Source organism: Lissotriton helveticus, chromosome 1_1 (assembly GCF_964261635.1).
Source record: "Lissotriton helveticus chromosome 1_1, aLisHel1.1, whole genome shotgun sequence".
Classification (NCBI taxonomy): Eukaryota; Metazoa; Chordata; class Amphibia; order Caudata; family Salamandridae; genus Lissotriton; species Lissotriton helveticus.
In genome coordinates this window covers 1,148,318,635-1,148,335,101 of record NC_136057.1, presented here as the reverse complement: position 1 = coordinate 1,148,335,101, position 16,467 = coordinate 1,148,318,635, and the positions used below count along the sequence as shown (strand labels likewise).

The 16,467-nt window shown below is 45.6% G+C and overlaps 1 protein-coding gene across 1 annotated transcript in view; it reads left to right on the top strand.

The window, feature by feature from the left end:
- Nucleotides 1–16,467, top strand: part of LOC144821709 (ranaspumin-like) — a 28,629-nt gene that overhangs the window by 5,742 nt on the left and 6,420 nt on the right. Inside the window, exons 6-8 of the mRNA XM_078678927.1 lie at nucleotides 2,672–2,737; nucleotides 6,353–6,403; nucleotides 16,226–16,249. Coding sequence (XP_078535053.1) covers nucleotides 2,672–2,737; nucleotides 6,353–6,403; nucleotides 16,226–16,249 — 141 coding nt within the window. The remainder of the gene's footprint in view (nucleotides 1–2,671; nucleotides 2,738–6,352; nucleotides 6,404–16,225; nucleotides 16,250–16,467) is intronic.

Sequence of the window (16,467 nt, the reverse complement as noted above, 5' to 3'; positions counted from 1 at the left end):
TATAAGGGCGGTAGGAAGCTCCTTCGCTGCGATGCGGCATCTACAAGCCGGCTGGTCCAGTTTTGCCTCACTCTACCTTTTCTGTTTCAGTGAGCAGAGTCCAGAGGCCAGAGCTGTTATACCAGCTCCTCCTCATTCCACCACATGCTAACATTACCAAGGGCGACTTATTAAATAATCCATAGGTTTGGCTCCACTTTAGGAGACGGGCAGATGTACAGCATAGGACGCGAGTTCCACCATTTTGAGATGGATATCCAGTGTCAGAATTTGATGGAACAAAAGTGAACTCTCAACTAATCAGGCCCTCAGTTGTATTTTTCAGCAATGCCTTTCACTGTCTTGAGTACCCACTGCCCATTTCTATGTCTGCTCTTATCAGTCTTAGTATGAGCGCTCACATTTGCTAGTGCAACTTAAAATAAAATATTAAGAGGCATATTCTCAAGCGCCTATCGGCACAGGAACGTCACTTTTTCTGACGTTCCCGTGGCGATAGGGTCTGCGCCTTTTTCTCAAGGCACTTAAGGTGGCTTTGAGTCATGTTAAGTGGCTTAACACAGTCTTGAGAATAAGGCTCCTTTCACGCTATATTTAGCGTGAAAGGGGCGTGCTGTGGTTGTTGCGGTGGGCGTTCCACTGCAACATCCATTGTGATCGATGCTGCCACCCATTATCAAGGGCAGCGATAATAGGTGGCAGCAACAAACTTAAGACCAGAAGCATCCTGGTCTTAAGTTGGTGAAACAAGGAGAAATGCTTTACTTCTCTTCGCTTTTGCTTTTTCCATGTGTGTTGCCAAGTGCAGCACATATGGAAAAAGCAAAATGCCATGCTTTTTTTTCATGTACATGAAGGTGTCCCTTCCTGTACATGAACAAACCTTTTCAAAGCAGCGCATATGAAACTAGGGTGGCAGAGTGGGCTAAAGAACGGTGATGGATTAAACCCAGATCTGTTGACAGGGTGTTAGTGTTTGATTGGTTCAGATGCTCCTTCCATCACCACCCCCTTGTGTACCGCTTTGTACGCCATAAGTTGGCAGGGTATGCTCAGACGTGAGTCCCTTGCTCACTTTGCCACTGGATTCAAGCAAGCCTGGCTGAAGATGGCTGTAATGCCAGAAACCGGTCCTAGGAAGCTTGTTTCGGGTCCAGGGAAGGCATGGCTTGGCAGTTTGGGCTGGACTGTTCCCATGAGGCACAGGGTCAGACTGATTTGCATATGGCCATGTCTGAACAGGGGTGGCAGAGTGGGCTAAAGAACGGTGATGGATTAAAGCCAGATCTGTTGACTGGTTGTGAGTGTTTGATTGGTTCAGATGCTCCGTCCATCACCACCCCCTTTTGTACCACCTATTATCAAGGGTGGGTGATAATAGGTGGCAGCAACGAACTTAAGACCAGAAGAATCCTGGTCTTAAGTTGGTGAAACAAGGAGAAATGCTTTACTTCTCGTTTTTGCTTTTTCCATGTGTGCTGCCTAGTGCAGCACACATGGAAAAAGCAAAATGTCATGCTTTTTGTTCATGTACAGGAAGGTGTCCCTTCCTGTACATGAACACACCTTTTCAAAGCAGCGCACATGAAAGTTACAAAATGGTATTTTAGGATTGTTTATGTGCAGGAAGGTGTATCTTCCTTTACATACACAACCCTCACCTGCACACAGACACCATTGCACTCTGGTGCAAGGATATCGGCGTTGGCGCTAAGCCGTGAAACTTAGCGCCATCGCAGGGGGAAACGCCATGCTGCACCACATTCTTGAGAATAGGGTGCAGCCTCGTGTTTTAGAAGTGGCGGTGAGAGGCGTTAAACCAAGAAGGCTAACGGCTCTCCCCTCCACTTCCTTGAGAATATCCCCCTAAGATGCTTATGACAAGGTCTCCAGTTAAGAGGCCTTGGTATTAGGGACTTCCTACATTGAGTGCATCTGTGACATTCAATTTTGGCTGAAGCACACACTATGAGTGCAGCCATTGCCTTTCAGTTTGATTTAATATCGCACTGTGACTGGCTCGGGTATGATGGGTGTGGGGGACAGTGGAGAGGGCCAGGGTGGCAGACCGCTGGTGTCTGGTGGGCTGGTAGAAGGTCCGGTGGTTGTTCAGGTATTCCGGGCTCGTGTAGGTGTGTGAGCAGCTTGACGTGGCATCTCTTCGTGACAGGGAGCCAGTGCAGGTGACCGTTACGGTGTATGCATCCACTTTATGCCATGGCGTCACACCTCATATGGTGTTATGCTAGCCTCATATCTTGACATCCCACAGTGTGCAGCAGGTAAGTAGAGACATTGATAGCAGATCCATACATTGCCTCTGCATGAGCCAGGGCCCTGTGTCCAACAGGCCCTAGGTTAGGTACATCAATTGTTCTATGTGGTAAGTCGGCAAACATTTCTGTAAGATGTTTAACCAATGCCATGTGTAAGAGAAACATAAACACTTTAATACTATGGTTTTCGCTTTGCAACACAGAACAGATGAATGAACAGGATTTTTTTTTATAATAATGGGTGAGAACTGCACATCATATAGGATCGTATATCCTCAACTAAGCAGCAGCCATAGGTGCAAGTAAAGTATTAGTTAATATTTCCATGCGGTTTTGTGTAGGTACTTGTTATGTAAAAGCTCTCTTTGTCTAATATATTATAAATTCCCTTTCAGGAAGAAATAACTGCACAAGTTGGAGAACTGGTTAAACAACTGCAGGGTCCTGTCAGAGACCTCCTGGTAAGATCAGCTGTTTAGAATCAGTGACTGCTTTGGAATGTATTTTCTCCTTATCAATACCTAAGACCATATACTGCATCTTATTGTCAACCAGTAAGACAAGGACAGTACCACGAGTAAGTCTGGAATCTGGGAGTCTTTTATGCGGCTCAATGGACATTCTCCATGAAGTGGCAACAACCTATAATGACTTAATAGCGTTCTTTGGTTAGATCGTTATCAGTGCCCCCTCCCCACTTTACATAATCAGCATCGATATTAAAAATGTGACATACAGCAGTTTTGTGAGTGTAAAACCAAAGTGCTTCCTACAGAGCATTATGATCCCTGTGCTAGAGGGCTGTCAGGGACCCAGCCCCACCAGGGCCAGCCAGCATCTGCTACAGGAGGACAGCAGTGCCTGCCAGGCTAGTGGTGGCAGCCAGGGAGCCTGCAGGGAAATTAAAACATGTGTCCCATCCCTTGCACCCAGTGCCCTTGCTTCATATGAAGAAAACACTTTAGGTCCAAAAGGTGAATTCTATCAGGCACAATGTAGATTCTTGAAGAATCTTCAGCCGAGGTTTAAAAATAACATCTGCACATTAGTATTTTACAGTATCTGCTGTGAATATTATGTATAAATATATGTATGTGTGTTGTATTTATATAGCACACACCATATGTTTGTGGCACACTTATAGCTCATCTCAGTAAAATTCTTATGTCAAGTGCCTAATATTACAGTGATTTAAGAAGTCAAATGATAGTTTAAAGCGTAGTACAACCAACACTGGTCCTTGCACAGAGCTTTTCCTGTGAGTAGAAGTGTTTTATTCCAGGCTTCGGTGTGGCACACACTTCCATTTCCAGCAGTAACACACAGATAAAAACAGTTTGGGTTGTCAGGCCTCTGTTCGTGCTCTGGCAACAAATGAAGGCTTGGACGTGAACTGAAGCAGACAGCAATCTCTTCTAAAGTTTCAAGAGGGAGAACACCCTGGTATAGGCCTCGTTTGGCTTCTAGAGTCCCAGGTTCAAACGCAAGAACTCTTTCCAGGAAATGAACTCTTCTGAGACAGTAATGAAACAGTATTAAGAACTTATATGTAATGATCCCTAGAATATTCGGCTGAGTGCACATCTGTAATGCACACATTGTGCAGCACAAATGTTCCCCTGGACTGCAGAAGACGCAGGTTCCACAATGACAAGTGTTGCAGGACGGCAGAGTGGGCAGCACAAGGGCTGCATAGCACTTCCTGCATAAGTAAGTCTCAAACGTGCACCTGCTGCGGGAAGTTCTTGGGAGAAGACGGTGTTTACCTGTATTAGTCTATCTAAAATGTAGCGTTTATTTCTTTAACAAACGGTTTGGTTTATCATAGGAAACTCCAACACTAATGCAGTGCAAGTGTATTATTACTGTGCATGGCAGTATCAAGGTAGGAAGGATTCATGCGTGAGTCAGAGCTGCCTTAGGCCCTTCAAGGATTCATGCGTAACACAGGTCTGCCTTAGGCTTTTCAAGGAATCATGCTTGACACTGGTCACCCTTAGGCCCTTCAAGGATTCATGCGTGACACAGGCCTGCCTTAGTCTCTTCAAGGATTCATGCGTGACACAGGCCTGCCTTAGGCCGTCCAAGGATTCATGAGTGACACTGGTCTGCCTTGGGCTCTTCAAGGACTCATGCGTGGCACAGGTCTGCCTTGGGCTCTTCAAGGATTCATGCGTGGCACAGGTCTGCCTTAGGCCCCTCAAGGATTCATGCGTGACACAGGCCTGCCTTAGGCCCCTCAAGGATTCATGCGTGACACAGGTCTGCCTTAGGCTCTTCAAGGAATCATGCATGACACAGGCCTGCAGTAGGCCCTACAAGGAATCATGCGTGAGCCAGATCTGCCGTAGGCCCTTCAAGGATTCATGCATGACACAGGTCACCCTTAGGCCCTTCAAGGATTCATGCGTGACACAGGTCTGCCTTAGGCCCTTCAAGGATTCATGCGTAACACAGGTCTGCCTTAGGCTCTTCAAGGATTCATGAGTGACACTGGTCTGCCTTAGGCTCTTCAAGGATTCATGAGTGACACTGGTCTGCCTTGGGCTCTTCAAGGATTCATGCGTGGCACAGGTCTGCCTTAGGCTTTTCAAGGAATCATGCTTGACACAGGTCTGCCTTAGGCCCTTCAAGGATTCATGCGTAACACAGGTCTGCCTTAGGCTTTTCAAGGAATCATGCTTGACACAGGTCTGCCTTAGGCTTTTCAAGGAATCATGCTTGACACAGGTCTGCCTTAGGCCCTTCAAGGAATCATGCGTGACACAGGTCTGCCCTGGACCCTTCAAGGATTCATGTGTGACACAGGTCTGCCTTAGGCCCTTCAAGGAATCATGCGTGACACAGGTCTGCTTAGACCCTTCAAGGAATCATGCGTGACACAGGTCTGCCTTAGGCTCTTCAAGGAATCATGCGTGACACAGGTCTGCCTTAGGCCCTTCAAGGAATCATGCGTGACACAGGTCTGCCTTAGGCCGTCCAAGGATTCATGCGTGACACAGGTCTGCCTTAGGCCGTCCAAGGATTCATGCGTGACACAGGTCTGCCTTAGGCTCTTCAAGGAATCATGCATGACACAGGCCTGCCTTAGGCCCTACAAGGACTCATGCGTGAGCCAGATCTGCCATAGGCCCTTCAAGGATTCATGCATGACACAGGTCTGCCTTAGGCCCTTCAAGAATTCATGCGTGACACAGGTCTGCCTTAGGCCCTTCAAGGAATCATGCGTGACACAGGTCTGCCCTGGACCCTTCAAGGATTCATGTGTGACACAGGTCTGCCTTAGGCTCTTCAAGGAATCATGCGTGACACAGGTCTGCCTTAGGCCCTTCAAGGATTCATGCGTGACACAGGTCTGCCTTAGGCCGTCCAAGGATTCATGCGTGACACAGGTCTGCCTTAGGCCGTCCAAGGATTCATGCGTGACACAGGTCTGCCTTAGGCCGTCCAAGGATTCATGCGTGACACAGGTCTGCCTTAGGCCCTTCAAGGATTCATGCGTGAGCCAGATCTGCCATAGGCCCTTCAAGGATTCATGCATGACACAGGTCTGCCTTAGGCCCTTCAAGAATTCATGCGTGGCACAGGTCTGCCTTAGGCCCTTTCCTATGTCTGCTGCTGTCAGGCTCAGGAGTGGGTCCTGCCTCTGTGTGACTCTTGGATATGTTCACACTCCTGGGAGGTATAGTGGCACTTACCTTTCTGCACATGTGCTCTAGATGCGTATTGGAAATTCACAAATAGTTAGTTGCAAATGCAATAACAAGAAAAAAAAGAAATGTAAAATGAGGATTATATTTATAACATTCTTGTTAAAGGCTTTGAAATGAAAGGTGTATTAAAATGTCTTTTATCTGTGCGCCAGTAATATTTCTTACCAAGCTAAAATGGCAAAGATAAAGTACACTTTTTTTTCATTTTAGTTTGGTAATCTACTTCTATTACAAGAAGTCACATATGCTAAACTTAACTATTGTAAATTCTAATCACGCGTGACATTTGTCTGCTGCTTGTTAGTTTTATCCTTGCAGTTTATTATAAAAGTATCATTCACTAATTTCTCAATTGTCTTTTAGATGAAGCTTGGTCTTGAAGAGCCGGCGTTTAAATTAGTGTGCGGTCTTCTGGTAAGGGATTCGTTTTTATGTAGCACAAGGATGCTTGCTGGTATTTCAGAGCGTTTTGATATGTTGTGTTATGTTATTCAGATTTAAATAGCGCACGATTACCCAAACGTGTCCTTGTGCTGTCCTGGCGCTGTCCCTGCGCTGGCGGTGTCCTGACGCTGGCGCTGTTCTGGCTTGTTCAACCTCTTTCCAAGAGCTGAGTCCCACTATTTCTCTCCTTTGAGCATGTGGCTTCAGAGTTGTGTTCTAGTAGCCTGTAACACAACAGCTTGCACTTAAACTACATTTTGAATCTTAAATTATGTTCATTGCTTGCCAATAAATCTAAAATAGCAAAGCAGCAGTGCTCACATTCCTGTGGAAACTGTGCATGATGCACCAAACGCAAAATAGTTTTAGAACATGTAGGCATCATGCACAGTTTTGCTCCACAATAGACAGTTACATGTGCACTGTATACAAATTGTACATTCCAGACCTCAGAATAATGTATAGTGCTCTGATATCATGTTTTTCCCTTGATGATGTGCAAACTAACATGGTGGAGTGTTCTGCATGCAATTCATGCCAGATTTTACCTGGCACTCATTGTGCTGGCAAACACTAACAGTGTGTGTTAGACCTGACAGCCTTAGAGTGGTCTTCCCCCAACTTTTTACCTACCTCCTCCATTTTTCCGATTTCGTTTTTGCTGGCTTTAGGACTAAGTGCACTTTACCTCTGCTCACCTGTGCTAATGTGCTTGCGCACTCTCACCTAAACATGGCATTACTTGCTTACCCCAATTGACATATTTAATTTACTTATAAGTCCCTAGTAAAGTGCACTACATGTGCCCATGACCTCTAAATTAAATGTTACTAGTGGGCCTGCAGCACTCCTTGTGCCACCCACTTAAATACCCCTCTAACCATTGCCCAGGCCTGCCATTGCAGAGCCTGTCTGTGCAGTTTACACTGCCATTGTGATCTGGCAAGATAAACTCTTGCCAGGCCTAAACCTTCCCTTTTTACACATATAAGTCACCCCTAAGGTAGGCCATGGACAATCCAGAGGTCAGGTTGCAATGTATTTAAAGCGTAGGGCATGCTCTTTAAAGTCTTACATGCTCTGGTAGTGTAAAACTCCAAAATCCGTTTTTCACTACTGCAAGGCATATCTCTCCCATAGGATAACATTGGGTTTACCCTATTACATTTTTTAAGTGTAATTAATAATTGTGGATAGATAGACTTTTCAAGTTTGGTGTCTCTGGAGTCACAATTTAAAATCAGAATTCCTGGTGAAGTCAGATTTTAAATTGGAAGTCTGAAAATACCACTTTTAGAAAGTTGGTATTTTCTTACTTGAGCCATTCTGTGCCTCCTGCCCCTTTCTCTGAATCCATGTCTAGGGTGGGTGACAGCTGGGCTTTGTGCATTCCCTCTAGACAGCCACATGTAAAGGGAGCCTAGGTGTGACTTGATGGGCCATCACATTCTGATGGGCCATCCTGGGCTGGATGGGAGGGAGGAGCTGGGCACAGCCTCACACTTACACCTGAATAGGCTGTGTCCTGTCCCCACATGAAGGACTGCTCAACTCCCTGTAGTGAATCTGGAGCAAGGGTAGGAAGGGAGGACCTCTGTGAACTTCAAAACCATGTCTTTGAAGTCTCCCCCACTTTAAATACACTGCATTACTGTTTTAAATGTTGCACAAATACTGTACACATTGTCTCCTAAGCTACCAGAGGTTGATCATAGGATTATTTAGGGTGTTCTTGTGACTTACCCTGACTAAGATTGTGGTTACAGCTTGGACAGGGTGCATACCGTGCCAAACAGAAAACCAATTTCTAATAGCGTTGACCATTAGAGTGATGTTATTATCCTGATTAGGGCATGAATGGGAGTTGTATCCAAATTGGGATTTGCATGGGAGGGGAACGAGCACCCTCTCTACAATCTCTAATGGCTCATTTCGTTATTTGAATTAACCTTGGTCACTCAACTGATCACAATAATTAGTGGCTGCCATCTCTGGAATGTAGTAGTGAGTGTGTGTAGCAATAACTTTGAGCAGATGCATTAGAATGTAGATGATACTGTAGTAGTCATAACTTGTTATCAAGCTCACTGCTACCATTCTACGTGTAGGCTGTAGGTGTTTAAAAATAAGGGCTTTAGGGGCATACGTATCAAGCTGTTTTCCTGTTCACAAACAGGGTGATTCTCAGAATTGGCCTGTTTGCGAACGGGAAAAGGACTTTTGAGATGTATCATCCCAAAGGGAAATCACAAAATTAGCGATTCTCTATTTTGCGATTGTGTAGTCCTAAATGCAATGTAGGAAGTACAGAAAAATTGCGATTTGGCCCTAAGGAATCGAAAATTACCACCAACTTCAATTTGGTTGTCATTTGCGATTTCTTTGAAAAATGCACTTTTGTGCATTTTTCAAAGTGCCATGTGGCGCACATACATGCCCTTAGGGCATGTATGTGCGCCACATGTGCTCACATACATATTTCAGGGGTGCAACAGGGTGTCCTTTTGACACCCTGACACCCTTTAAATTGCTTTCTCAATTTGCGATTCTCTAATTACGAATCGCAAATTGAGAATGTTTTCCCATTCATTCATATGGGCCTCCTAGCCCATAGGAATGAATAGGAAGGTATTCCTTAAATGTGATTCACAATTTGCTAATTTCAATTACGGAATGCCAAGGAATAGCAAAATATTTGTGAATTTTTCATTACATCCCGTTTTGCGATTCTCATAGCGATTCTCTAAAAATCGCTATTTGAGAATTGCAATACCGTTATTTGATACCTATGCCCCTTATTACTTAAATTAATTGATAATTCTAGCCCCGTCAGACATTGAACACCAAGCATGCACGTCAACCAGAAAAGTGATGACTCAATAAAATGTTCAGACAGACCATCCTCTCTCAAATCATATTTAATAGCAAATGTCAAAAATCCATGCATTTCAAAACTCTTGGAGAAACAAATAATGTAAACCATGATTGCTCCATTAGAGAAGAAAAAAACAGTAAGAGGTGGCAGTAGGTCAAAACACCTTCCACATTGTCTCAGTACAATTTTTACTGTTAAACATTGACTCGATTTAGAAAAAACATACAAAAAAACTCCTCATTGATATTTTGAAGATTATACTAGCTTCTCTGTCAGATCTGTCATAGTGTTCATGGTATAGCACACAGAAAATAATATTAGTTCAACAATTGTCAACTTGAAGTCTTAGGTTCCTTCATTGTATTTTAATCCTTACATAGCATATGTGATTTTACATCTCATTGTTCTATAATAGCACAGAAATACTGTACATTTGAAATGGGTTTAAATTAATTTTATGATAATTAAACATTTTATCCTATATGCTTGTACAAGTTTTTTTTCGTAATGTCGTTTTTTGCAAAGATTTTTATGAATCATGCAATAAAGATAATTACTTACTTACATTGTCTCAGTATCACTGACCATCATCTGCTTTGTGTTTTTTAAAGAATGAATTTAAAAAGCCTCCTGGTTGTTGTTCTCTGACCATTTAGAGACCGTGTTTAGTGTTGACCTCTCTTAGAGATGTATGAAGGTTTTCTAAACAGGGAAAACGCCATTTTGACAATTTATGGAAGCAGCCATGCCACTTTCTGCTACAGTGCAGTCCTGTAATAATGACCAACAACAACACATTTGTTGCTAGAGCTTTATGATGTGATTTACTTCCTTAGGGTGGCCATTAGAACCAAACTATTTGTTCTTATGAACTGTAGTTGTGGTCACTCCTTGCTTGCTTGTTATTACAGTGGTACATTGGGAAGTATCACAGTAGTGAGTTTTTCCTTTTCTTTATCGCTCCTCATGCATGAAAAAGCATTTTCTGACAGTTTGGAATAGCATTACCGGTGCTACAGATCCTATTGAGGGAAAAATGGAAAAACAGGTCTGGAGATTTACTCCTTCACCTGAATGCATTTTTCCATTTTTTCCCTGATTCACAAACATTCCAAGAAATACACCAAGCACAGGTTTTCAGGCGCACTTCAGAGAATGCAATGTAACTTTTTTAAAAGACTCCTATTCCCTCTTTGTAGAGGTCTCCATAATGGAGACATCTGCAATGGTTAATATGGTCCTCTGTGCTAATGCACACTTTGATGCGAGTTTCCTAAAATTGATGCAACCCTGACGCAAAAGTCTTTTTGGTATTTACAAATCCACACTAGTGATGATTTGCGTGGCCTTTTTATGAAGAATGAATGCAACACATTTCACTACCTTGTGTTACTTTGTGTCAGGGAGGTATTCTATAGGCATTCCAGTGTATCCACCTTTGGATTTTGCCGCAAACTCATATTCACAAAGAGAAGTAGACATGAGCTTGCGTCAAAATGGTGCTTATACCTGATGCTGATATCTTTATTTCTCTGTTATTTGTCCTTAACCTGTGTACCCCATTCTACAGGACACATACGAAGTGAAAAATATTTATTTATTTATTTTATAGTTTTATAGAGCGCGAACCAGACCCGTGAGGGTATCAGAGCGCTTTACAGGCTTGAGGGGGAGGAATACAAATCGTGAGGATGAGAGGGATCACATTGGGGGAGCAAAGGAAAATAGCCTCAAAGAATAGTTTTTTTGTGTCGGAAGTAACAAGTACAAATACTACCGGACCACAAAGCAGTTACCGTTGCACTATGGCGCCTTGGTGCCTGAATTGTCCGTATGCAGCATAAAGTGCCTCAGCACGTGGGGAGAGCAGAAATGCACCATTCCTTTGAAGATTTGGTAACGTTCTGCTCTCTACAGGTAACACAATACTGCACACCAAATTTGCTTGCTGCATTGCTCTACTTCTTTGGAAGTATGCTCCCTGGCTTTCTCGATGGGGAAAACATATTTCCATAAGGAGAAGCACTTCCCCAAGTGTAGCATCCTGCTACCAATAACCACAGACACCATTGCTTAGGATCACTGGAGCTTTATTCTATTACATCTAGCCTGTACCCTGTCCCTACTCTAACTGCCCTCATCCTGTATTGACCCCTCCTCTTCCCCTCAGCCCACCTAGCTCCGCCCACCCCAGCTACTAGACTCTCAACTATATTACATCTCCCCCTTTCTTAACAAAATGAGCTTAATGTCTTCAGTGTTCGCAATTCTTCAATCCACCACACTGGTCGGCGGACAGTCGGTTCTTCAAACCTCAGTAGTGTCGAATCAGTGGTGGGCTTGGCTTTGGTCAGTCTTTCTGTTGTCTGGATCAGGGTATTCCTGACCACGTTGCGTTTGAACTGTTTACTCTCACACTCCGCAGTCATCATGTTTCCTTCCTGCGGTGTAACGGTTGGTTCAGATGCTCGATCGTTTTCATGAGTGGATAATGTTCGGGTCCTCTTCTGAGCACCAGCATCTACTTTTACTTCCTTTCGTCTTGTCCAGTCGAGGGCAACACTGCTCTCCAATCCAGGGTCATACATACCAGACAGTACGGTGTGGCTCGATAACTTGTTCACGGCCTCAGGTTGTCTGGCGAGCTCGTGGGCTATCTGTGCATGGGCATGTTTCTCTCTTATCTGATGATCTCTCTCTGCCGACATGTCCGGTTTTCTTTGCGGAGTGGATGGCTGGTCCCTTCCCATCTGGTGACTAAGGTCCAGTGTCTCTGTTTTCTTTTTGTAGGTCCTTTGGGTCAGCCTCGCGGACCCCTTCAAGGGTGACGGTGTCTGATCTATGTCCAGATGTACTTGTGACTGACATGACAGATTGTCTTGTGACATGACAGAGTATTCAGAGTCCTTAGTGTGTGACGTGTTGCTCTTGACGTGAAGGATGTCCTTTGGTTCCATGGAGCGTTTGGGTGGTTGACGCCATGACTGTTGTCGGGACCATGACTCGGTCAACTCACGGGATTGAACAGACGAACCCTCTGGGTCAGAGAAGTCTCTTGTCGACTTCCAGGATCGGACAGACGTGCTCTCTGAACCAGAGGAGTTCCTGGCCATAAACGTGTTTTCTAGGTCAGAGAAGTCTTTTGTCGACTTCCAGGATCGAGCGGACGCGCTCTCTGAATCAGAGGGGTTCCTGGCCATACTCCTTTTGAAGCATTCCTTTGAGGGTGTATCGGGTGCTGGATGTCTGAAATAAGTGAGCCGTGACGCGTTGTTCAGTGACTCAGGGTTGTCTTTAAAACGATTCTCCGGGCGCCTTCGTCGACTTGTCTTTGGCATTGTTTCATCCGAGAAGTTGTTCAGCAACCACGTGCTTGTTCTTTGTGTTTGCTCTTGAGATTTTCCATCTTTGTCTTTCTCACATGTCAACGACGTCTTCTCAGTTTCTTCGTTGTCCCCGGTGTCATTGATGCGTTGGTCTTTTCCTGTTCGTTGTTGGGGAGGGTCGGTTCGTCTTATGCGACCTATTTCTTCTTCCCACTTGTTTGGTGCTCGGATACCCATGATGTGGGTGTGATGTGTTCTCCTGCTGGATGATGTTCCTTCAGACTCATCTTCACAACTTGACGAAGAGTGTTCCTGCGTCGACTTCCAGTTTTGTCCATTTGGAGCTCTCCTTCTATAGTTCGTCTTCCTTACTCTCTTGTTGTGTAATTTGCCATCTTGTCCAGGGGTGCTATCTGTCCCACTGAACGCTCCCCCCTCGTCAGACTTTGAATGACGTCCTGAGGGTGAAGAACTCCTTGAGGTTGTCCTTTGACTGATTGACTCGGAGTATTTCTTGTCACTGTGTCTCTCCCGTTGGCCAGACTTTGGACGATACCCTGAGAGTGAAGAACTCCTTGAGGTTGTCCTTTGACTGATTGACTTAGAGTACTCCTTGTCATTGTGTCTTTCCCGTTGTCTTTTCATTGGTCTGCCTTCCCTCTCTCTATTTTTTGTTTTGTCTGTTTTCCGAGTTTCATCTGTCCGGGCGACTTGATAATTTGCCTTCAGATTCGGGTCCCTTGATTTGTCTCTTGCCTTGACGTGCATTCCAATTTCAGCCTTCCTGATTATTTCTTCTAGCGACCACTTTCCTCGCAAGATCTTGAGCTTTGTGTCGGGGTTTGTGCAGCCTTCAATTATCCGGAGTCGAACTGCGTCCTCGTTCGTGAAGGTGTCGAAGTGGCAGCCTTGCACCAGGTTTTTCAACCGAGTGATGAAAGTTGGCAATGGTTCACCTGGTTCCTGCCGAGCTGTGTTGAAAGCGATGCGCTCTTGATCCACTTCCGCTTGTGCGGAGAGACGGGCACATAGCTTGTCTTGGAGTCTTTTATAGATTTCTGTGTCTTCTTTGGAAAATGTTTCGATTGGGCATCGGCCCTCTGGACCCACCAAATGGAGGAGCAACATTAGACATTTCCTCTCTCTTTGTTCACCATTGGCGTCCAGGAAGTCACCCAATGTCGCCAGCCATCGGTTCTGTTCAAGACACAGACTCCAGGTATCATACTGCATTCCTGGGGGTGGTGCTCTGATGCAAGGGTTGCGTCGTTGTGCTACATCTTCCTTCGCCATGAGAAGAGGATTCTGATTGATTGTATTCAGGCGGGTTGCTCACTCGGCTTCTCGTAGATTTCTAGTTAATCCTCTTTGGTCAAGGCCTTGGGTCTGGTCATCTGCTGGGGCGTTACTAATCCTTGCAACCACCACCGTATGCGCCAGTGACTAGAACTTGGATTTCCTGCGTTCCGAGATGTCCACTACCCAGCCGCACTGTGCCAGTCGCAGGGCTCCTTCTCCGCGGTGAGGCTAGTGCAAGTCCTTCAGTCACCTCCGTGTATGTTGTGCTTGTTTCCGGGACCGTCCTTCGCAGTCTTGCCTTCCTCTGAACCTCGTGCGGTTCTGTCCGGCAGCTCCTCCCCTTTACGCTCTTCGGTATGTGTTCACCATCACCTTTGGAGGTGCTCGTGCCGGTTCGCTGTTTTCTCGCTAATGTGTGTTTATTTGCTTTTCCAGTGCTTGTTGGTTTCTACTTGCCACTGCTTGTTTGTTGGTTCTTGACAGTGCTTGTTTCCCTTCTATTGGCCACTGCTTGTTTATATGTTCTTATCAAGGCTTGGTTGTTCTTCGCCAATGCTTGTTTTGGTCTTCCGGTGTCAATGTTTGTTTGTTTGCCAGTGCTTGTTTTATTTCTATCGCCAATGCTTGTTTTATTTCTATCGCCAATGCTTGTTTTATTTCTATCGCCAAGGCTTGTTTGTTACCAATGCTTGTTTCCTTCTGCTGCACTTCTATCGCCAATGCTTGTTTTATTTCTATCGCCAATGCTTGTTTTATTTCTATCGCCAATGTTTGTTTGTTACCAATGCTTGTTTCCTTCTGCTGCCAGTGCTGGTTCACTTTGCTTAATGCCTGACTTCAAAATGGCCGCCTATAGTTTGCACAGGGAGGATGTCCCAGAAGTCGCCTGACTCAAAGATGGCCGCCGTGGATGTCTGCAGGCACTACTTTCTCTCTCAGCATTCAGCTCCTCTCTTCACTCGGGACTCACCGGCCATCGTCTCTAGGAGCAGCATCTTCCTAATTCGGCTCCCCCAGGTCGCCACTGCAGTCAGGTGAGGTTGGGGTGGGCTCCCGCCTTCCTTTGCAGAGTCCTCGGCGGCGGCAGGCCAATCCTCACGCATCCAGCGTGAGATTCTCCGACGTCGGAGTCCAGGCTCCAATTACTGCGCGCTCAGCAGCGCGCGACAGCAGGCCTTCGTGGGGCGATCTACCCCAGGGTTTACTCGTCTCTTGGCCACCACAGTCACCAGATCGGGTTGGGGTGAGCTCCCAACTCGATTCCTGAATTCCCGCTCTCTTATTCCGACAGCATGCCAAACCTCACGCATCGGGCGTGAGGTTTTCCGACGGCACCCAGGCTCCGGTTCCAGCACGTTCAGCCGCGCTTGGCAGAAGGCTCTCGGGGACAGCGTCCTCTTCGCCAGGGCACCTCTTCTGCACTTTGGGGGCACTGGACAGGTCGGAGTGGGCTCCCGACTCCTGTTTCCTTTGGGATGCTAGGCACCACGTATCCGGCGGGACTCGCGCTTTCGGCGCGAAATGCTTTCATGCACCGAGCGTTTCTGCGCTCACGGTCGTGACTCTCTCGGGGCTCCCCAGCGTCTTTGGGGTCAGGGTCACTCGCTGCCGACTTCCTCTTCTCGGCGCCAATTTCATTTAGCAGCGGAGCTCGTTTCTCGACGCTGCGGGGACAGGGTGGTTTCTCGAGGTGCTGTGGCTTGTGGGTTTTACTCTATCCCACCCTCGTCGCCAGTTGTAGCATCCTGCTACCAATAACCACAGACACCATTGCTTAGGATCACTGGAGCTTTATTCTATTACATCTAGCCTGTACCCTGTCCCTACTCTAACTGCCCTCATCCTGTATTGACCCCTCCTCTTCCCCTCAGCCCACCTAGCTCCGCCCACCCCAGCTACTAGACTGTCAACTATATTACACCAAGACCCACGCCAAATGTAGTGTTGACCTGTTCCGCTTCTAATCCTAGAAGTGGGGCAATGCCAGCCCTTTGATTAAGTAAATCTCTGACCATTTCCGTGATGGAAATTGGTCGGATTTCCAAGTCAAATAATGTATTGGAATGCCATTTCCCCTTCCATTGCGTGGGAATTACGAGTACAGATAATTTATGCATGCCAAGCATCGATTTATACATTTCTGGCAGTTTTTTTGGTAAATTTACATTCACAACCGAATTTATGTATGAATAAATGTCTCCAATATTTGTTTTAGTACTGTTGATTTTGCTAGTTTTTTCTGTTTTTAAAAGAATTTTACTCTAAAGTCACATCTATGTTTTCTTCCCCCAGGGTGATGCTCTGGTGCAAGTAGCGGTAAGTTCAAACCAACTTTTGTTAGTATCACCCAATGTAAGGTCAGAGACTAAACACGGCTATTTAATAGTGTCATTTCTTTATTTCGGATGTGAGCAGAGCGAGTTACCTGTCGCTCTCAGACCATTATGAGGTGTGTTATGTAAAGCAGAGGGATACCGTCCTGTCTCGGAGATTCATGGTAGTTTGAAAAACCTTCATCATTTTAGTGTTGAGTT